This window comes from Ovis aries, chromosome 17, assembly GCF_016772045.2.
Source record: "Ovis aries strain OAR_USU_Benz2616 breed Rambouillet chromosome 17, ARS-UI_Ramb_v3.0, whole genome shotgun sequence".
Taxonomy (NCBI): domain Eukaryota; kingdom Metazoa; phylum Chordata; class Mammalia; order Artiodactyla; family Bovidae; genus Ovis; species Ovis aries.
The window spans coordinates 57,877,414-57,900,247 of NC_056070.1; the positions used below are offsets into that span (position 1 = coordinate 57,877,414).

General features: G+C 48.4%; 1 protein-coding gene and 1 non-coding gene across 4 annotated transcripts in view; both read left to right on the forward strand.

Moving 5' to 3' along the window:
• NOS1 (nitric oxide synthase 1) overlaps nt 1–22,834 on the forward strand; it is a 193,179-nt gene that overhangs the window by 154,893 nt on the left and 15,452 nt on the right. For 2 of the 3 annotated variants that reach the window (XM_042234646.1, XM_027956540.2), the window contains exons 14-23: nt 427–571; nt 1,735–1,839; nt 2,384–2,442; nt 3,836–3,937; nt 6,410–6,526; nt 11,046–11,220; nt 11,972–12,110; nt 12,628–12,706; nt 19,469–19,662; nt 21,650–21,819. In XM_042234646.1, coding sequence (XP_042090580.1) covers nt 427–571; nt 1,735–1,839; nt 2,384–2,442; nt 3,836–3,937; nt 6,410–6,526; nt 11,046–11,220; nt 11,972–12,110; nt 12,628–12,706; nt 19,469–19,662; nt 21,650–21,819 — 1,285 coding nt within the window. The remainder of the gene's footprint in view (nt 1–426; nt 572–1,734; nt 1,840–2,383; nt 2,443–3,835; nt 3,938–6,409; nt 6,527–11,045; nt 11,221–11,971; nt 12,111–12,627; nt 12,707–19,468; nt 19,663–21,649; nt 21,820–22,834) is intronic. The other variant, XM_042234647.1, reaches the window with a different exon arrangement.
• TRNAG-CCC (transfer RNA glycine (anticodon CCC)) lies at nt 8,824–8,896 on the forward strand. The gene has a single exon. It is a non-coding gene; the product is annotated as a tRNA-Gly (tRNA).

The following is a 22,834-nucleotide window of genomic DNA, read 5'->3' on the forward strand; positions in this document are numbered from 1 at the left end:
ACATAAGAACAGAAGCCCCATGAGAGCCATTTCTCTGTTTTTCCATTCCTATAACAACGCCTGGCACATAGCTAGGCCTCAGCAAAACAGATGAATGGCCAAATGAGTGAATGAATGAATGAATGTATGGGGGCAATGCTTGGCTAACCAAGGTTCTCACGGCTGGGATCGATCCATCAAGTAACAAACTAGCAAAGCTCACCAACCATGTTAGTTCATGACTAGTTGCTCTGGAGGGACTTAAGAAGGGGATCAATATGGTGCCTCAGCTCACACTTTGAATATCCCTGATGCCATCAGAGATGAGGAGAGTATGTTCCCTCCTGTTGTATCTCGTGGATCGTGGTTCTTGCCCCCAAGTCCCAGCCTGACACCCTCCCTCCCTTCTACATTTCCCGTCTTTCTCTCCACCCTCTTCCCCCACAGAGCCGTCAAGTTCTCAGCCAAACTGATGGGGCAGGCTATGGCCAAGAGGGTCAAGGCTACCATCCTTTATGCCACAGAGACGGGCAAGTCTCAGGCTTATGCCAAAACCTTGTGTGAGATCTTCAAACATGCCTTTGATGCCAAGGTGGGTAGCAGGCGGTTCCCATGCTCTCTGGGCCCTCCTGGTGACACTGGGGAGGGGACAAAGGAAGTCAGCAGAGAAGAACCCTTTGAGAGTGGGTAGCAGCCCATCTGAAGATGCCCATCAGCCCACCTGCATATATTTCAAGGGATAGTGATGCTTCTCTCCCCATGAACTCTCCAGGAGTTCAGGAATCATAACCCCCAGTTCTAGACCAAAACGTTAGAAAGTTTCTGAAAAAACAAATCTGGAAGTCAGTCTGGGAAACCCCGCATTTCATACAATTCAGTGGGTTTCTTTGCTGCAGGAATTCTCAAGCCTTTACTCTGCTCATGTGTGTTACCATCTCCAAAAGAGGAAAGGAGAGAAAATAAATGTATCCCAAAGATGTTTGCTTATGGCTCACTTATTTTTAAAGCACATCTAAGGAGATAGTGTTTTCCTAGGATCTACTTTGAGAAATGGTACCCAAGGAATTCTAAGAGATAGGGCAAAGCAGTCTTTACAGTGGGCTTCCCAGGTAGTGCTCATGGTTTAAAAAAAAAAAAAAAAACCTGCCTACCAGTGCAGGACTTAAGAGACATAGGTTTGATCCTCGGGTCGGAAGATCCCCTGGAGGAGGGCATGGTAACCTACTGCACTATTCTTGCCTGGAGAATCCCTGGGTTAGAGGAGCCTGGTGGGCTACAGTCCATAGGGTTGTAAACAGTTATAGGGGGAAGCGACTTAGCACACAGATGTGTTTGGCCCAGGTCCTCCTCATTGCTGAATGGAGGATTGGAAAGGGACCTGAGCACACAGTTGGTCAGATCCAGCTGGGCCACTCCCAGCCTACATGTGGTCAACAAGACTCCAGCATCCATTGGTTGTAAGAAGCCTAGGAGTCCCAATCAAGATCCGTCTCTACTGGCAGCCAATGCGTTGCCCCAGACTCTCTGCGGTCCTTCAGGGCAAAGGCAGCCCATACTACCAACAAGCTTTTAGTTCTACCCACTGGAGCCCATTGAAACAGAGGCACCCAGAACTTTGGATCTCTGTCTTAAGGAGATGGCTCAAGATAACTCCGCCTCTTCCTCTCTTCTCTTCCCCCATCAGTTTTTCTCTCCGACCCCTTCTCTCTCCTCATCACCTTCTCCCTTCTTCTCCCCTCTCGTTCTCCCACCTAGGTGATGTCCATGGAAGAATATGACATTGTACACCTGGAACATGAAACTCTGGTCCTGGTGGTTACCAGCACCTTTGGCAATGGAGACCCCCCTGAGAATGGGGAGGTGAGATGAGCTCCTATTCTGGCACCTGTTTCCATCTGCAGAGAAGAGGGGCAGCAGTGACACCTGCCCTGCTCTTCAGTAGCAGATCCTTCCAGAATCTCAAAGCCAGTGACCTCGATTTGGGTCCAGGTTGTGCCAAGACTGGACAACTCCAAGTCCTCAGTCTGCTGGCATCCACTGTCCAGCCGAGCCTTCCTGAAAATGTTGTCACCTGAACTCACTACTTCTTTGGAATGGATGCTCCAGTCAAGAGCTTGGTGTCTGCTGCTCCAGAATGAGAGAAGCAGGGGCAATATTTTGTAGAAAACCACCACAAGGGGAATTTGCATGCTGAGGTGGGGGCGGGGGGCATCCACACTTACAGCCCTTTATAAACAGTCCTCTTCCACTCACACCACTGCTGCCTGGCCCAAGCTCCTGACACCCTGGCCCCCAGGCCTCAGGCTCCTCTTTTGCCAGTCGGGACCCCCAGACCCTCTGCCCAAACCCATTCCCAATTTAATCATATCTGCCTCACATCCTGCTTGTGTCTTCCGACCTCCAGAAATTTGGCTGTGCTTTGATGGAAATGAGGAACCCTAACTCTGTGCACGAGGAAAGGAAGTAAGTAAATGACCCGCCAGTGTCCCCTGACACTCTGTGGGGGAAACCAAAAGTTGTCTCTTGGCATCTGGGGTTCAGCTCTGAGCTCTGGATACTTTTGTGACCTGAAGTCCATCTGTGACTTACTTTAGCCAGTGGGTGTCTGTGGCATTCTGGTCTTTAATCACCTTACAGCCCTGTGCCTCAGTTTCTTTTTCCATCAAGTTGGGTTTATTCTACCTGCGTGAACTTTCTGATTTGTAAGAATCAAGGTAAAAAATAGATATCAGCATCCTGTGAGAAGCTGTGCACGTGTGCTTGGTCATGTCCGACTCTGCAGCCCAACGGACGGTAGCCTGCCAGGTTCCTCCAAGGGATTTCCCAGGCAAGAATACTGGAGTGGATTGCCATTTCCTTCTCCAGGGGATTTTCCTGACCCAGGGATGGAACCCACATCTCCTGCATTGCAGGTAGATGCTTTAGTGCTTGAGCCATCAGGGACGCCCTGTGAGAAGTTGAGTGCAGTGTAAATATAGTTCTTGTTACTCCACCCTTTGGAAGCTTACATTCAGAATCAGTGAGCTTCTTTCCCTAGAACTTTACCATCTGATGTTCATGGCGGAGTTGCATCCACTAACGTGGAGGCTGACTTCAAACAAGATACCTCCTAAGGCAAAAAAAAAAAAGCCTGAGGCCAAAAGATGTTACTGGTAAAACTGCACCTAACATGGGGTTGGGTTCTACAGATATTTCATAAAGTGACAAACACTCGTAACCAAAATTACCCTTGAAAAGCCCTTAAATCCTCTCAAAGCAGAGAACATATAACCTGTGAGTAAGAAGCTGCCTTTCTTTGAGAGCGTCACAGGTGGTGTTGCCTCCACCATGGAGTAGGTCTTAAGCTGAGGACTGGATGTCATCGCTGGCTGGCATTTTATTTGTTTATTTTGTTTTTGTTTTTTTTTTTTTAATGTGGACTGTTTTTATAGTCTTTATAGAATTTGCTACAGTACTGCTTCTGTTTCATGTTTTGGTTTTTTGGCCAAAAGGCATGTGAGATCTTGGCTCCCTGACCGAGAATCGAGCCTGCACCCCTGCGTGTGGAGGTGTAGTCTTAACCGCGTCTTAACCGCTGGACTGCCAGGGAATTCCCTGACTGGCGTTCAGAGGCTGTGTTCTGCAGAACATCCCTCTTGGTTCTCTTTCAGCCAAGCACACGTTGCCAAAGTTGCCTGCATCCCATACCCAGGGGATAGCTGAGTCCCTGGTGGTCAGCCCTCCTGATTTTAAGACCAGCATCTTATTCCTCACCCTCTCTGCCTCTCTCCTCCCCACCCGATCCTGGTGGCCTTCAGCAGGTCCCCCTCACCCCTCCTCCAGGGAGAGATAGGGCACCATCCATTCTCCCCTCTAGGTACCCGGAACCCTTGCGTTTCTTTCCCCGTAAAGGGCCCCCCCTCTCCCGTGGTGACACAGAAGTCCACGGTCTGGCTGCAGTTCGTGACAGCCAGCGCAGGTAGAGCATCTGTATGTGCACATACGTGCATGTGTGTGTGTGCTCACATGCACGCGTAGGATGCACCTGTGTGATCGTGTTTGCCCGGCGTTCATGTGCGTGCGTGAATGGTGTAAGCACTCGCACGCATGGCGATGCGTAGGAACGTGCGCATGCCCAGTGCTGCAGCATCGAAGGCCACGCCCCGGTCTCGAGGAGACCAGAGTTCTTCTAACGCCGGCCATGCCACTAACACACTGAGTAACCTTGAGCTTGCTACTTGACCTCTCTGGGCTTCTCCGTCTTTCTCACCTTCCAAACAGGGAGAAACTATCTCTGCCCCGACCATCTCTGGGAGCTGGTGCAGGGATCGAAGGATGATAACAAAGAGAAACACATTTGGAAAAGCCTCAAACCTCATACAAATACATGTGCTGATATTTTTACCCCACTACCATCAACCCTACCTCCCACACTAACAACACAGCCACCCCCTGATATGTTACAGGACTTATTTGGAGATGTGACTCAATGTGCGACTATTTTAGGGCAGAAAATACACTTACATATATTTAGAACTTTCCTGATGCTGGAGCAAAAACTTTGAAGAACATCCAGCTTAGAAACCCTGCTGCCAGAATGCGCAATTTCTTTTTTTGTCTTTTGCACTCAGATTTGTGTGTTGAGTTTTTGTGTTTGGGGTTTTGATTTGAGGGTTTTATGGAAGTCTTTTGTTGTTGTTGTTTGGGGGTTTGTTTTGTTTTGTTGGTCTTGGAGGTTTATTGGTTTGGTTTGGTTTTTGCCTTATCTGAGAACAGAACTTACCACTTTTAGAAGAAAACTGGGAAACCGTTTTTGTTTTTTTTTTTTAATTTTGAGGCTCCTGAGCCTCCGATGCCAAGGTTTGAGTCCCAGTGGCATTTTTCTCCTTCTTTGAAACAACTTCATAAGAAATCCAATCTCTTTTCAGGCTGTGTCTGAACATGTTTCATGTTTATTTGAAATGAGAAATGTGAAGACCCTTGAAATGTCTTAAGATGATAGCTTTATTGAAAGAAAATGTTGTAGTGGTTACCAATGGAGACAGGGAAGGGGTAAAATAGGGGTAGAGGATTAAGAGGTACAAGCTATTATGTGTAAAGTAAGCTGAAATGTTATATTCTATAACACAGGGAGTGTAGTCAGTATTTTATAATAACTATAAATGGAGCTGTTATTTAGTCGCCAAGTGGTGCGACCTCTTTTTTGACCCTGTAGACTGTAGCCCACCAGGCTCCTGTGTCCATGGGCTTTCCTAAGCGAGAATACTGGAGTGGGTTGTCATTTCCTTCTCCAGAGAATCTTCCCGACCTAGAGATTGAACCATGTATGTTGGATTGGCAGGCGAATTCTTTACCACTGAGCCACCAGGGAAGCTCATAAATGGAGTATAACCTTTAAAAATTGTGAATCACTATATTGTACACCTGTAGCATATAATACTGTATATCCACTATACTTCAATTTTTTTGAATAGGAAAAAGAAAAGAGAATATTGAGTGAGACAGTCCTGCACTGCCCAATAAGCCTTTCTATGAGCACATGAATGTTCTATATCTGTCGTCCTGTACAGCAGCCACTGGCCGCATATGGCTGTCAAGCCCTTGACATGAGTTTAGTGCACGTGGGGAGCAGAATGTTTCATCGTATCCAATCTGAATGAATTGAAATAGTCACACACAACCCATGGCTGCTGTAGCAGACAGCAGGAGTGTAATTCTTCACTAGTCAGTGTGAGGTTTGGGGACCAATGGCATCTCCTGGGAGCTTCTCAGAAATGCAGCACCGTAGGCCCTACCCTGGACCTACTGAGTCAGGATCTGCATCTTAACAAGATCCCAGAATGATTCTTGTCCTGGTTAACATGTGGGAAGTAAGGAAACATGGTCTAATGGGTTAAGGAATGGACCATTGATGTGGTCTAAACCTTTTCAGTTTTAATATTTTTTGATTGAAGTATACTGGATTTACAATGACGTATTAATTTCTGCTGTACAGCAATTCAGTTATATATAATCCTCCTTTTTTGAATTTTCTTTCCCATTATGGCTTATCATAGGCTATTGAATATAGTTCCCTGTGCTGTGCTGTAGGACCTCGTTGTTTATCCTTTCTCTGTGTGAGAGCTTACCCCTGCCCACCCCACCCTCCCACTCCACCCCTCCGCCACCCCCTCCCCCTCGGCACCCACCAGGCTGTTGTCTGTGTGTCCAGGATTCTGTTTCTGTTGAAACCTTTTCAATGCGCGCAGCATCAGATGATTTTTAGGTGTCCATGTGGTGGGCGAGGGTGAGTTGATATCTCCTAGTCAAGGCCATGGATGTGTTATGATCTCACTCAACACCCAAGGGAAGGTCCTAGAACCAGGACTGGTAATAGAGCCAGCCATGGGGGTGCTGACCCCAGGACGGGGGCTCTGAACCAGAGTTCACAGACTCTCTTTCGTCTTGGCAGGAGCTACAAGGTGCGTTTCAACAGCGTTTCCTCGTACTCTGACTCCCGCAAATCATCGGGTGATGGGCCAGACCTCAGAGACAACTTTGAGAGCACTGGACCCCTGGCCAACGTGAGGTGAGAGAGGCGCCCGGGGCATCAGGGATGATAAAGGCTCCTGGGGAGCTGGACAGAGTAACAAAGTGGGCTGTCTGTTTGGGGAGGGGTCTCCCTTCCGTGTTCGTTCATCCCTTGAATAACCAGCTGCACTCTCGCTGTTTGGGGATGTCCCCCTGCTTCATCAAAGCACATTACCTGGACCCCCTCCTATGACCTCTTCCAAAATCACACTCCTTCAGAGCCCCCATCACCCCTTTGCATGAATCTCATATCATTTGTGCTAAAGGATGCTAATCCCCCAGATGTAACTCAGCGAGTTCCCTTCATAAGTGCTACGACACCTTATATATTAGAAGCTTCTGGGGACACCCCACTGTGACCCAGTGGTTCCCAACCTGGGATGCTCAGCAGAATCACTTGGAAATGTTTACAATGTACAGATGCCTGAGCCCCACCTCCGGAGACTTGATGTAGTTGGGTCTAAACTTGGACCCAGGGTTTGCTTGTTTGTTTTTTATTCAGTCTCCCTAATTGCCTCCAGTGTACAGTCAGATTCAAAAAAATATTGTCATGACTCCTTGTTTCTCAAAGCATAGTCACATCCCACGAGAACATTTTAGATAGTATGTGGACAGATATTTTCTACTTCAGTGGTTGTGGATTCAGTTTCATGGGTATTTGGAAAGGAAGAAAACTGAATGTCAAACCCTTGGTTTCATAGATACTGGTCAAGAGGAGGCTACTCTGTAAGCAGTGTTCAGGCCCGGCCAGGAACCTCTTAGACAGTCACCAATGCAACCTCCTCCATAGCGGCTCAGGGCAATGCTTAGAAGATGACAGAGGTCACAGGGTTCCTAGATCGTCAAGTACTGTTTCTATCAGTACACTTTTTTCTTTTTTGGCCATGCCACGTAACGTGATTGGTTGGCATCACCGCCTCAATGGGCATGAGTTTGCGCAAGCTCTGGGAGATGGTGAAGGACAGGGAAACCTGGCATGTTGCAGTCATGGGGTCGCAAAGAGTCAGACTTTACTGAGCGACTGTACAACAAAGACCTAACCACTGGACCACCAGGGAATTCCCCATCAGCACACTTTTTAATAAACTTTATTTTTTTAAAGTAGCTTTAGATTCACAGCAAAATTGAAGGGAAGACAGAGATTTTGCATGCACTACCTGTCCAACCCTCGGTGCATGCGTGTGCACATGCACACGCAAACACACACCCCTCCACACACACACCCCTCCACATACACACACACCCCTACACACACACACACACACACACACACACACCCCTCCACGCACACACCCCTACACACACACACACACACACCCCCCTCCACACACACACACCCCTCCACACACACACACCCCTCCACACACACACACACACACACACACACACACCCCTCCATCCCCTACCATGGTGATACATTTATAAAGTCAATGAACCTATATTGACACACCATTGTCACTCAGGGCCCATAGTTTACATTAGGGTTCCCCCTTGGTTCACCCTCAAACTGATGGGTTTTGACATCAGTTCATGTTCTTTAGCTTGACATTGAAACATCCATGGTTTGACATTCAGACCCATTTTTTTCCTTATTAAATCTATCATGCTTAAGAGCAGGGGTTGGCAAACTGCAGCCCATTGGCTGAATCCAGCCCAGCCACTGTATATTTCTGTACAACCCAGGATGGTTTTTACAGATGACCATCTACCATTTATTTGATGATAGAAAATATTCCCTTCAAGCCCCAATTAAGCAGAATGCTATACCCTTCTCAAAAAACAGTTCCAGTCTTCTCATTAGTAGCTAGATATAGCTAGAAAAATGTACCCCATAACTATTGCTATTATATTTTTAATTTTATCCAAAAGCATGCATAAATTTATTTTCTTCCTTGTTATACAGATATCTGCATAATAGTATCAATTTTGCTTCTTAGCCTGAAAATATTTACTATCTGGCCCCAGTTATAATAATTTTGCCAGGTTTTCTGGTTTGAAAGCTTGAAATAGGAATTTTACAATCACAAGGTTTAGCCTGTGATGAAATGTGAACTAGGAGATGACTGCGACACAGGCCTTCAGAGACTGGGAAGCATGTTAATGAGTTAATTCCCCGGGCCATCTCTTAGTGAACACCAGTGGGTTTGCATAGCTAGTACAAATAATTGTACAAATAATTTGTGCAAATAAAGTACAAATTAAAAGCAAATTAAATAGCAACTATTAAGTAAACAACAGTGTGAGAGGTAGTCAAGTACAGCAGGTATCTCAAACATAATCAGTATTGGAGGGACTTCCCTGGTGGTCCAGTGGCTAAAACTCTGCACTCCCAATCCAGTGGGCCCGGGTTCAATCCCTGGTCAGGGAACTAGATCCCACATGTCACAACTAAAGATCCTACGGGCCACAACTAAGACCCAGTGCATCCAGATAAATAAATAAATATTAAAATAAGTAAATAAATAGTAGGGGTTTGGGGAACAACTCCCTAACCACAAGGCTTGACTAGCACTGAGTTTTCAAACCTGCATTAGGCTGAGGGTGATGGCTGGGGGCAGGAGTGCAGCTTCTTGGCCCCCATCCAAGCAGTCCCATGCTGGCCACCAGTTCTCACCGCCTGCAGGGAGAAGGTGAGGAATCTCGGTAAAGGAGGATCATGGGTGAAGGAGTGATGTGGAAACATGCTACCTAATCCTACATCCCTCCCTTGGGAAGACTGTGGAGCCCCCAGCAAAGAAGGGCAGGAGAATAAGATGAAGAAGCATCAATGTGGATTTCAGAGGCGGGGATATTAGTCTGTGTTAACTTTCACATGATCTCTGAGACACCTGGACCCCATCTCAAGCTCATTCTCCAATAACAAGCGGCTCCCTTCCCAACTTGCCCTACTGTTTTCCCCTCATCCCCCATTGCAGTCTTTCATGTGATGGCTGGCCCCATCATTCTTTAATAAGAAAGATCCAGGGACAGAGTCAGACTCTGTAAGGAGCAAGTTAAACAGCTCGACTCCTTGACTTGTCTGAAATGACAGTCGCCCACAGGACAGTCACATTCCAACCTGGAAAAAAAATGCAAGTTGTGGTGGTGGTCGTATCCCACTTGTTCACTTGTCCATCTAGGACCAGTGAGGTCAAGACCCACAGCCAGGACCAAGTTGTGGAAGTGTGATGATGAGTCTGCAGGACTGAGGGGTCATCTGGGACACAGCCCTCCACTTCCCAGACTTCAGAAAATTCTCATTAACTTGACCCCCATTGATTCAAACACGAACATTTTCCTGTGGCATCTATGCAAACAGACATTTTTTTAAATTAAACTTTTTTATTTTGTCCTGGGGTATGGCCAGTTAACCAACAGTGTTGTGATAGTTCCAGGTGAACAGGGAAGGGACTGAGGCATACATATACATGGACCCATTCTCCCCCAAACTCCCCTCTCACCCAGGCTGCCACATAACACTGAGCAGCATTCCATGTGCTCTATGGTAGTTCCTTGTTGTATTCATTTGAAATATAGCAGAGTGTATATGTCCATTCCAAGCAAAGAGGCTTTGTGAAACAAATCAATTTCACAGACGCTGCAAAGGGTGGAGCCAGCGTATCTGTAAATCTTTCAATCCCTTTTAGAAGAACCTGTTTACACACCAGCCCTGGATGTATTCATGACAAGTCCTTCTGATCTCCTCGTTAGCACAGGTCCCCAAGAATTGCTATGCTAGAGTTTCCATTCTCTTGAAACTAATGTAGTCGTATGCTGAGTAGAGTCAAGTCTTTCACTGATGTATTGAGTTGGCCAAAAAGTTCATTCAGGCTTTTCCGTGATGTCTTATAGAAAAACCCAAACGAACTTTTTGGCTAATCCAGTAGATTCATTTTCCCAATTAGTCTAGCTTAGAAAGGGACACTCAAGAGACAGCCACTGGTTCTGGGTCACCCATCCTCCTAAGGACCAACGGGGAGTTTTCTCCTGAGGACAGTGGTACCTCGCAGAGACCAGAAGGAAGGCAGAGCAGGGTTTAGGGGTTCTCAGGCTTAAAGAGGGCCTTCCCCAAATGGGTGTGGGGTGGTCTGCCCTCCTGAGGTGCCAGTTGTCTTCATCTGCTTGGGCAGCCATCACAACGTGCCACAGGCTGGGGGCCTCAACAGCAGAAATTTGTTCCTGACACTTCTGGAAGCTGCAAGTCCAAGCTCAAGGTTTCTGGTGAGGCCTGTCCTGGCTTACAGACATCCGCCTTCTTGCTGCGTCCTCACATGGCCTATCCTCTGAGAGCCTGTCACTGGGGGTGGAGGAGAGAGCGCTCAGGTGCCTCTCCCTCCTCTTAGAAGGATTAGGGTCCCACCCTTATGACCTCGTTTGACCTCAGTTACCTCCTTGAAGGCCCCATCTCCAAATACAGTCACACTGGGGAACAGGGCTTCACATGTGCACTTAGGGGGACGTAACAGTCCGTGACACTAGAACCCCTGCCACGTTCCCCCCAGCCCTCTATTCTAGAGCCTCTATTGTCTTCTTGGCAGGTTCTCTGTGTTCGGCCTTGGCTCGCGGGCATACCCTCACTTCTGCGCCTTTGGACATGCCGTGGACACCCTCCTGGAAGAGCTTGGAGGAGAGAGGATCCTGAAGATGAGGGAGGGGGACGAGCTTTGTGGGCAGGAAGAGGCTTTCAGGACCTGGGCTAAGAAGGTCTTCAAGGTAACCATCTGCCCCAGTCTTAGAGACCCATGAGCAATCATGTCCCCAGGGACCCCCAAGGACAGATCACCTGAACCATCAGAAATAGAAAAAATTTAAGACAGTCTTTGGTACTTCCCTTATGTATCCAACCAGGAGACAGCTTTAAACAAGTCAGATGACTTTGGGTGGTCCTAAGACACATTTGCTACCTGGAATCAGGCCTCCTGTATTAAGGGTAAAGAGTTGGTCTATAAAAAATTACAGAGCCTTGGAATTTTAGAGCTGGGAGGAACCCATCCTTCACTCACATTCCATAGACAAGTAAATAAAAAGCATACAGTTGGTTAACCAACTCGGGCTGGATCTCAGATCTCACCGATCTGTCTGCTTTGACAATCTTGTTCCTCTTGTGGGAGATCTCCAGTGACCTGTACAATAGCCACTGGCTACACGTGGCCTTTAGATTTAAATGTAAAGTGGTTAGCATTAAATACGATGCATAGATGAACAAAATGTAGCGTGGCCCTGCAATGGAATGTTCGGGCACAGCAAGGAAAGAAGTGCTGAAGCATGCTACAGCATGGATGAATCTTGAAAACGTGGAAGAAGCCAGACGCAAAAGGACACTTGCTGTCTGAGTCCACGTACACGAAACGTCCAGAACAGGCAAATTCAGAGAGACTAAGAGTAGGCTAGTGGTCCCCAGGGGCGGGGGAGGCGGGGAGAGGAAGATGGCAGTGCCTCCTAACCGGTGTGACGTGTGCCACAGGCAGCCTGTGATGTGTTCTGCGTGGGTGATGACGTCAACATTGAGAAGGCGAACAACTCCCTCATCAGCAATGACCGCAGCTGGAAGAGAAACAAGTTCCGTCTCACCTATGTGGCGGAAGCTCCGGAACTCACGCAAGGTACCTCCTAGCACCCGCCCGGGGAGACATCCAGGACCCGGAGGTGGGGACCGGAGGCGGCAGTTCTCACCTCCGAAAGGTCCCTAGAGAAGGCTTCGTGGCTTAGGTCTCCCTTATAGTACATGGGTGTGTTCTCAGTCGCTTCAGTCTTGTCCGGCTCTGTGCAACCACATGCACCGCAGCCCACCGGCTCCCCTGTCCATGGGATTCTCCTGGCAAGAAGACTGGAGCGGGTTGCTGTGCCCACCTCCGCCCTGTAGTGCAGGCCACCCAAATAGACACACTGTTGCTGCTCTGGGCTCTCTCTCCAGCCCTGCAGCATGTTACCCTAAACCTCCTCTTCTCTGCTAAGTTCAGCCAGGTTTGCTTTCTGTTCGGCTGTATCCACAAACACCCACCCCAATGCCTGCCTCTTTGATCTCTTCATTTCACTCCAGAGGGTCAGGAGAAGCTGGAGACTCTGTATTGACAACTGTTTTACTCCATCTCAGGAGCACCTTTGTTCTTCTCCCCCCAGGTCTATCCAATGTCCACAAGAAGCGGGTCTCAGCCGCTCGACTCCTCAGCCGCCAAAACCTTCAAAGTCCAAAATCCAGGTAGGAACACCCTGGTCCCTTCGGGTTCCCCACCTCTGCCCCAGATGCCACCCACGGCAAGGAATGAACCCATGTTGACTCCGAGGACTGACTTCCTATTACCATTGGAAGGGGCCTCCAGACCCCCTTTGCAGCATCTTGGCTTACTGCTTTCCATTTGCCAAGCTCCAGCCTGCAGGGATGAAAAAAGTAAACGGTTGGGACCTCCCTGGTGATACAGTGGTTAAGACCTAAGGTTTCCACAGCAGGGGGTGCAAGTTTGATCCATGGTCAAGGAGCTAAGATCCCACAAGCCACTCGGTACAGCCAAAAGGAAAAGAAAAAAAAATGAACGGTGATGATCTCTGTGGAAAGGGGAAAGAGAAAGATTTTGTGAGGAATTTGTTTTAATAGAGACCACACCTTCGTCAAACTGCTAATATTCACTCTAATGTGCACCTTAGTCAGAAATCATTTAGTCCAGACAGCTCCTCTTTGCGGATAATTCTTCTCTGGTGTCCTGAGAAATGCCTGCTCAGTCTCTACGTTAAGGCCTTTGGGATGACGGGAGGTTTATTAACCTACAAAACAGCCCCTTCTGTGTTCTGAGGTCCTAGTTGTTAGAAATTCTCTTCCTATTGTTTATGACCAAAGCATGTGTTTCTAGCACTTCTATTTAGATCCTATGTGACAGTCTCCAGTGACACCCAAACCAAGTCAGTTCTTCCAAATGAGAGAGCTGCCAACAGCCAAGGACAGCAGCCACTCTCCCTGATCCTCGCTCCTTCCAGCTGTTTCTCCTGAGACCTGGTTTCCCAAACCTTTGGCTGTAGTAGAAAGACACAGTGTCCTACTGGAAGTGTCCTTCTCAGACCTGGTCACAGAGCAGTGGAGGTCCTGCGATCACCGCCAAGTGTGCCGAGGCTATTATTACCATCCTCAGTCCGGACAGGAGGTGCCAAAGCAGCCCAGGGTTGTCCTAACAGCCTTGCCGCTCTCCCATTAAGCTTATGTCCTTTCTGCTCTCAGACCTGAAGTCTTTTCAAAATGATCAAGCCAGATCTCTGCATCACTCCATGTATAAGTACATTTTTTAGCAGTTATGAAAGTCTTTGCCTGGATCCCCATCAAACGGAATCTTCTTCACTTAGCGGTTCTAGACCATGAAGGTCTTCTGAGATCTTCGTTCTTTGCATAGCATGGTACAAAGGGTGGCCTCTCGAGCCAGACAACCCTGGGTTCTTACCCCAGTGCTGCCATCCCCCAGCCATGAGACCTTGGACAAGTCCCTTAGCGCTTCAGAACACCCGTCTCCTTACCTAAAATGAGAACTAGTGCTTATCTAGTATTTCCTGTGTTCCGAGCACAGTTGTGAGTTCTCTCTGTGCAGGCTCTCCCAGAGTTCGGAACAGCCCAGGAAATAGGTGCTGTTATCACCCATGTTCTAAATAGGAAAAATGACAATTAGAAAATGCGAGTGGCCTTTGTAAGTGGCCTTTGTAGACTCAGTTCTCTAACTCCAAAGTCAAAGACGCCGAATGGCTATACGTGTGGCATCAACAGCGTCACAAGACTGCTATATTAAAAACAACACACACAAAGCAGCTAGGGTATGCTGTTTCTGCTGCTATTCCTTACCCATCCCAGTTTCATACATCTGCACATTTTAATATGTGTGCTTTCTATGTGGATATAAAACTTTTCTTCAATTAAACTATAGTTGATTTACAATGTTGCATTAATTTCTGTTGTGCAGTAAAGTGCTTCAGTTATACATATATACACACATTCTTTTTAAATATTCTTTCCTATTATGGTTTATCATGGGATATTGAATATAATCCCCTGTGCCATACAGTAGGAACTTGTTTATCCATTTTACATACAAAAGCTGCTTCTGTGACCCCCAGCCTCCCACTCCATCCCCCCAAATCCCTCACCCTCTTGGCAACACAAGTCTCTTCTCTGTGCCCGGATGTAAAACTTACGATAAAGTGGTCAATATGGTCAACAGGATGGAGCCCCAGGGCACGTGTGTTCTCCCCCAGACCCTCAAACACTGAAGAAACGGATTGGGAAATTAATAAACTGAAGAATTAGTTACATGTAATATTCAGAGCATAATAATCTCTGATATATTGGGTTGGCCCAAAAGTGAACAAACTTTCTGGCCAACCCAATAGAAATATTTGAAATACACATCTTACTCCCCATTTCTGTCCCATGGAAAAGTACAATCTCAGTGGCATTGGAGAAGAAGGGACTAAGAATCTACTGAACGTTTCTCTCAGTGACCAACCATGAAAGACCAGATCATAAAAATTACTCCCAAACCATAGTACATAAAAAGCAAGATCATTTGCAAATGTTTTGATGCTAAGTTGGACCAAGTCCTAGAATAAATGCCTCCCACCCCCACCAAACCATCCACCTCTGGCAAGGGCAGCTGACTCTGCTGAGCGACTTGCAAGAGGGCATTTCAGAAAGGTTAGTAACCAGAAGATAGTATGAAAATCAGTTACAGATTAGCTTTAAAAGAATCAAATGGGCTCTCGGTGTTTAACCGTTTAAAACCAGACTCCACAGCACTACCTATTTTCAGGCCTTACTACCCTTTCCAGCTTTATAAGGGGTGTGGGTGTGGGTGTGGGTGTGGGTGTGTGTGTGTGTGGGTGTGTGGGTGTGTGTGTGTGTGTGTGTGGGTGTGTGTGTGTGTGTGTTTAAGGATTGAGTAAAAGAGTATGACCCTTTCTCCCATCTTCCCCTGCCCACAGCCAAAGTCAGAATGTTTGAGCCAGGAGACCACATAAAGGTATTACAAAACACCCTCCCCACCCTGCTCCCACCCATAACAAGAGACCCTTAAGCAAGCAAAGTGCTTAAGAGGAAATAAACCACTTTTTGAGGGTGATCCTTGCAACTCTAAAGAGAAAAGCGCCTGACCGCAGTTTCTGCCTGGCCAGGAAATAAACTTTTCTGTGTGAGGCAATTAGCAAACAATACAGAAAAGAGTATAATGAAGCACTAAAGGCTGGGGTGTGGGCCCTGTAAGTCCTAGAAGCCAGGAGGAGGAGGGGAGACACAGGGTCAGCTTTAGATAAGAAAGAGAACAGACAGGGCCATGTAGGAGCAGAGATGCTGAAAGGGCCCGAGTGCTGGGGTATATCAGAGAAAGGGGGGACGTTGTAATGGAGAGTTCTGCTGGAAGCACTCTCAATTCCCAGCTCCTCTTGGATAAAATCACTGCTTTCCAGCCTTCCCCATCTCAACACAGGACATCAACATACAGTGTAAGCCCCAAACTCAGGCTCCCTCTCTGCCTCCTCCGTCTCCCTCCTAATATCCATCCAACTCTCATCTGACACTGTGGGCTTGTCTTTCAAATACATTTCAGATCTACAGCCACCACCATAAGAAAGGCCACGATCATCTGTGGTCTGAGGGCCTCCCCAAACCACCTAATTTGTCTTCCTTGTTTTTTGCCTTTTCTCTCAAAGATTCATCTTCCAAATAGCAGCCAGACTAATCTTTTACGAACGTAAATGGAAGCCCATCCTCCTGCAGCTTCACACCCTCCAGTGGCTTCCCGCTGATCTCAGGAAACCTCTAAACTCCTTGCCTGGACAGATTACAAGGAGGCCCTCCTGATCTGGCCTCTTCCTAGCTCTCTGACCTCCTCCTGTGCCAGTCAGCCCTGTGTTGACCCCTCTTCCAAATCCTCCAGGCTTCTTTCCCGTCCTCAGCCATGTCACGCTTTTTCCAACCTCAGGGCCTTTGCATGTACTGCTTCCCCTTTCGGGAGCACTCTTCCCCTTTCGGGAACACTCTTCCCCCAAATCTTTGCACGTCCCCTCCTCCTCATTGTTTAGATCTCTGCTCCAACATAAAATCACCAAGCAAGGCCTCCCCGACCATCCTAATCTGCTGGTCACTGAGCCCACTGCCCCCAACCTGACAGCACCCACCCATCCTTATCACTAGCCCCATCCATGATCTTTTTCAGGTGCTTCTTAATGAGAATAGGGCCCTGTGTTTTCTTTATCCATCACTGTCTCACCAGTGCCTAGAAAGTGTCAACAAATTCGTTGAAGCTATGAGCCTCATCACCTCAAACTGCTCACAAGAGACCATGCTTACTCTTTTCATTGACGAACAGACGAACATGAGCTGTTTCCTACCCCGTCCCCCTTTTAATGCTGGATGTTAGCAGACTGTTTTCTCCCCTGTGAACCTGTCATTGAACCATTGCTGATTGTATATGTACATGAGTGAGTGTGTGTGCGTGCGATATTGCTGTAGGTGGATATAAATATGTCACAAGCAAGCCGTACTCAGGGGACAGGCATTTGAATGGCTGTTGCCTTTCCAATGCTACCTTTTTTCCCCTTTCCAAATACTTACTTTTTTTTTAAGCTTGGGAAAGGACTTTTTTTTTCTTTTCCGCCCATGCCACGTGGCATGTGGGATCGTCTTTCCCCAACTAGGGATTGAACTCATGCCCCCTGCAGTCGAAGTGTGGAATCTTAATCACTAGACCCCTAATACTTTCTGACAACCCATGTATATCCCAAGCTTTTTTTTTTTAAAGGGAGAAGGTTAGAAAATCCTATACTTAGAAACCCCCAGCAGAACAGAGATATAAGACAGTAGGTCTCCAGGCTAGTGCTACCCACTGGGGGATCAGCTCCCAGCAAAGCTTCAAGGACAGCCCACGGAGGGATGCTCGGGCTATGCAGCCATTCAGGGCTGGGTTCTCCAGTCACAGGCATACAGCGTCCGTGGTCCACCTCCCAGCAGAGCCTGCGCCCACCTCGTGGCCCACAGGCCAGCTCCATTCTTATCCCTGGCCCTTCTCTGCCTGACCACCCTCAGCTGCGTTCAAGAGGACTTAGGGGAAAAGGCTGTGAGCACGAGCCAGCTCAGCAAGTTTGGGGCCTCCACGTTTCTATTTTGTACCGGCCATAGGAACGGAGGCAAATATACTTCTGGGAAAAAAAAAAAAAAAAGACTCGTGATGATCAGGGAGAAAGTAGGAATTGATTTGCGGGCCTTTCAAAGGCTTCCCATGGTTGGCACTGGAGGCTCCCAAATTCGCAACCCCACAGCGCCCCCTGCTGGCTGTCAGCCTCTGCTTGTTCCCTTCCTGGAGCTGGCAGGGGGTGACGATGTCTCTCTCGCTCTCCAGGAACCAACAGATTGGCATGAGCTCAGAGCAGAGTCATTCACGCTAGCCCATTTAATAGATAAGATCAGTGCCCCAGGGAGGGCAAAATCTGCCCAGGGAAGGAGAGTGGGAGCTCAGGCCCCCACCACCATCATTCACAAGCTCAGTCACAGAGTTCCCCACCCTACTAAGGACAGGGGTGTCATGTTTCAGGAAAATACACCCAAAAAAGCAGAGATGCCAGCACAACTATTTTTAATAATGGTGGCTATTTGCAGCACAAAAGAACTTTTGGTTGTGCCAAAAACTCCTTCAAATAGCGAGTCCCATTGGTCTATTCAAGTGCTGATTTACATACCACGGAGAATGTAGAAACTTCATGTTGAATATCAAGTGTCTCTATCAACTGAAAACCAATTGGCAAGGAAGAAAAAGCGGATCTGAATATGCGAATGTAACTCCAAGAATACAAAAAGATTTGATTTACCCAAGTGTAGTCATCAATCCCAAAGTTTTCAGGCATAAAAATGCAGTGTATTGATACTAAAACTTTAAAGGAACCAGAATAATCCTATTCTAAGGATTCATTCATAGACCTTCTGCACTTGAAATCCAACTATCAAAGGAAAGGGCATGACTCGGCAGGCCTAAACAAGTTTCCCTCTGGGTTTTCTCCTTTGTTCTATAAACTTTATAGTATCAGTGGACTGGGGATAATAAGAACCTGAGCTTAAGGTCAAGCCCTTTTCCCTTTTCCAGGACAAGGTGAAGACCCCAGTTGTAAAAGGAGGTGGAGCTTGGGATTCGCAGGAGAGGTGGAATTTCACAGAACAGGGACATCTCTGCCGTGGCCCCTCTGGGGTTTAGTGGTTCCTGGTAGAAATCTGGTATCAGAAATAGAGCCTATTCGAGCAGCTGGTTAACCCTGAGGATCTGAGGTTCCTTCAATCGATAGATATTTCTTGAGTATCTACTATGTGTCGTGCATTGTCCTAAGTGCTAGAATAGAGCAGTGGAGAAAACAGACAACTTCCTCACCCTCTAGAGTTTAGACAGATTCCTAGTCCCATCTATTGTCCTCGGGGTGGGGATGAGGAAGGGGCAGGCAGAGAGACAGACCACATGCCATAGGATGGAGTGAACTCTCCATTCTGTGGAGGTTGGTAAGTGCTATGGAGAAAAGGAGAGCAGGGACAGGAAGTCAGAAAAGCAAAGAGATCTGGGGCCTGAATCTCGGGGTGCTCCAATGTCCAGAGTTAGGGGAGATGAGAAGGAACCAACAAAGGGGACCGAGGAAGAGCAGCCAGGGAAGAGACCAGGAGAGCTTGGGGAGCTCAAGAGAAGGAGACTGAGCAGGAAGAAGTGAGAAGCCACATCCAGGTCACTCTGATGACCACAGTGAGCGCTGGGAGCTGGCTGTTGGGTTTGCAAAGAGGATCTCATGGGTGACCTTGCTGAAACCCGCCCTGTGGAATTGGTGAGGGTGGAAGTCTGATTGGCCTGAGCCCCAAGGAGAATGGAAGGAGAGGAGGTGTAGCCACAAAGACAGACAAAGGGGCAAAGAAAAGGGGCACAAGCTGGTGGCCCTCACCCCGTTGTTCCGCCACCCTTCCCTCCAGTCGATCGACCATCTTCGTGCGTCTCCACACCAACGGGAATCAGGAGCTGCAGTACCAGCCCGGGGACCACCTGGGCGTCTTCCCCGGCAACCACGAGGACCTGGTGAATGCCCTGATCGAGCGGCTGGAGGACGCGCCCCCTGCCAACCAGTTGGTGAAGGTGGAGCTGCTGGAGGAGCGGAACACGGCTTTGGGTAACTACGGCCAAGCTAGTACCCCACCCAGGCACTCCCAAGGGCCCTCTCCTCCTCCAAGGAGTCCCAGAAGTTGTCTGAGCCTTCCCTTCCCCTGTGGGTGTCAGGGAAAAGGAAACCCATTCTTGTGCCCAGTTGCCAGTCCAGGCAGGAGAGTGGATCTCTGTCACCCCCAGCTTATGAGACCGAAGGCTCCCCTTCCTCGTGGCTGAACAGCCTTGACCCAACTCGCTGAGCAAGTGTCCATTTAAGCCAGGACACTGATGGTTCAACCTTGAGGGAAATAGTCTTACCTTCCTTCGTCGGCTAGACACTGATCTTAGCAAAGGCTACTTGTCTGACTTCCTTCATCACCCCAGCCTCACCGCCCACTAAGGGAATAGCAGCTGAAGTCCACTCCTGCCTTCTCTTGGAATCTAAAAGCATCGAAACGAAGCTCGGTGGCCCATTGGGATTGAACCTGATTTCTGATATCATTAGATCAAGTGCCAGCCTGTTTGGGGGCCACCCTTGACATTCCTTGGAGAAGGCGATGGCACCCCACTCCAGTACTCTTGCCTGGCAAATCCTATGGACGGAGGAGCCTGGTGGGCTGCAGTCCATGGGGTCGCTACGAGTCGGACACGACTGAGCGACTTCCCTTTCACTTTTCACTTTAATGCATTGGAGAAGGAAATGGCAACCCACTCCGGTGTTCTTGCCTGGAGAATCCCAGGGACGGGGGAGCCTGGTGGGCTGCCGTCTATGAGGTTGCACAGAGTCGGACACAACTGAAGCAACTTAGCAGCAGCAGCAGCAGCTTGACATTCCTATTAAAGAACGTTGCAAGGCAAATGGGTCTACATGCTTGATCTCAGTAGCCATGAGTGAGCTCAGGACTTAAGGAACTGTGGTGTCCGCCAGTGGTAGCCCATGATACAGGGACACATCTCCTCTATAAGGGAGCCAGGACATAAAGTCAGCGCAGAATGTGAAAACAGTACGTAGTCGAAACCCTGCGTAGGAGAGACGCTCCTTCTCTTATGAAATCCAACCCAGCCAGTTCTTCCTCCTTATTGGAACAGTACTTTATATCTTGAGTTGAGCACCTGATGAAGTAGAGGCTTGTGTTTAGGGCCTCTATTGGACTAAAGTACACAGAGGCAGTAGTTCAGACGTGGTCTGGAGCAGTACTGCTTAACTTTATGGGTTTGAGCTGTGTTGCTGTTGAGCTTAGTCGCTCGGTCGTGTCTGACTCTGTGACCCTAGCGACTGTAGCCCACCAGCCTCCTGTGTCCGTGGGATTCTCCAGGCAAGAATACTCTGGAACAGGTTGCCATTCCCTTCTCTAGGGGATCTTCCCAAACCAGAGATGGAACCCACATCTCCTACATTTTCACTGGTGCCACCTGGTGACCTTGGGCAGATTCCTTAACCTCTCTGCGCTTCCATTTTCTCAACTGCAAAATGGAGATAATAATAGCACCCACCACCTAGGATTGTGGCAAGGATTAAAAGAGTTACTAATAGAAAGTGCTGAGGAAACGACATGGTACATAGAAAGGGCTAGGTAAGTGTTTGGCATTTTTGTCGTTTTAAATGCTAGAATCCCACTCAGAGGGCTGAAAGGCTGACACCATGAGAAGAGAGATGGAGGAAAAAATGGACTCATAGTTCATGCTCAGTTGGTGGCTCATTGCTCAGAATATCAAGGGACGGTCTCACGCTATTTTAATATTTACTCTTAAATTCCGGCACTAGCTTGCTCAGCTGATTTTGGACACGCTCCTTGCGTACAGGAGGTGATCACAGGGTCCCCAGGGAACCTGGCTGCAGATGTGGGATGGAGGTGGCCAGCCAAGGGGTCAGTTGGCTCTAGGGCAGTCGGTTCTTTGGGCCCCATCCTCTGCTCCAGGAGCAGGTCTGGCCTCCCTGACTTGGACCCAAACCCTCAGAGCCCATACAGTCCCTGCCCCACCCATCTCTCACCTCTGTTGTACCTCTGCAGGGGTTATCAGTAACTGGACCGATGAGCATCGCCTGCCGCCCTGCACCATCTTCCAGGCCTTCAAGTACTACCTGGACATCACCACGCCTCCGACGCCACTGCAGCTGCAGCAGTTTGCCTCCCTGGCCACCAGTGAGAAGGAGAGGCAGCGTCTGCTGGTCCTCAGCAAGGTGGGTCCCTGGCCTCATTCAGTCTCACCACCTGCTCCTTGGAGAATTTTATGGTTCCCTCGTGGCTCAGCTGGTAAGAAGTCTGCCTGCAATGCAGGAGACCCGGGTTCGATCCCTGGGTTAGGAAGATCCCCTGGAGAAGGAAATGGCAACCCACTCCAGGATTCTTGCCTGGAAAATCCCATGGACAGAGGAGACTGGCAGGCCACAGTTCATGGGGCCGCAAAGGGTCGGGCATGACTAAGCAACTTCACTTCTTCTCTGTATGGTTATTGCAGCGGTGTTTCAGCAGATGGCAGCCTTGAGTGAGGGCTGCCACGGTCTAGTTTGCAGGTCACCATATGAGCTAATCCATTTTGGCTGCTGCTGCTAAGTCACTTCAGTCGTGTCCGACTCTGTGTGACCCCATAGACGGCGGCCCACCAGGCTCCCCCGTCCCTGGGATTCTCCAGGCAAGGCTAGACCTGGCCATCTCCTCTCCTTCTAACAAAGGTACAGAACAAAAGAGCGACCCCACTGAATCTCCAGGTTCTCTGACGGCAGTAGAAATTGCTAACGCTTTTTTCTCCTTCCTTTGGAACCCTTACTGTTCAGTCACTTCAGTTCAGTTCAGTTGCTCAGTCATGTCCAACTCTTTGCGACCCCATGAATCGCAGCACGCCAGGCCTCCCTGTCCATCACCAACTCCCGGAGTTCACTCAGACTCACATCCATCGAGTCAGTGATGCCATCCAGCCATCTCATCCTCTGTCGTCCCCTTCTCCTGCCCCCAATCCCTCCCAACATCAGAGTCTTTTCCAGTGAGTCAACTCTTCGCATGAGGTGGCCAAAGTACTGGAGTTTCCGCTTTAGCATCATTCCTTCCAAAAAAATCCCAGGGTTGATCTCCTTCAGAGTGGACTGGTTGGATCTCCTTGCAGTCCAAGGGACTCTCAAGAGTCTTCTCCAACACCACAGTTCAAAACCATCAATTCTTCGATGCTTCACAGTCCAACTCTCACATCCATACATGACT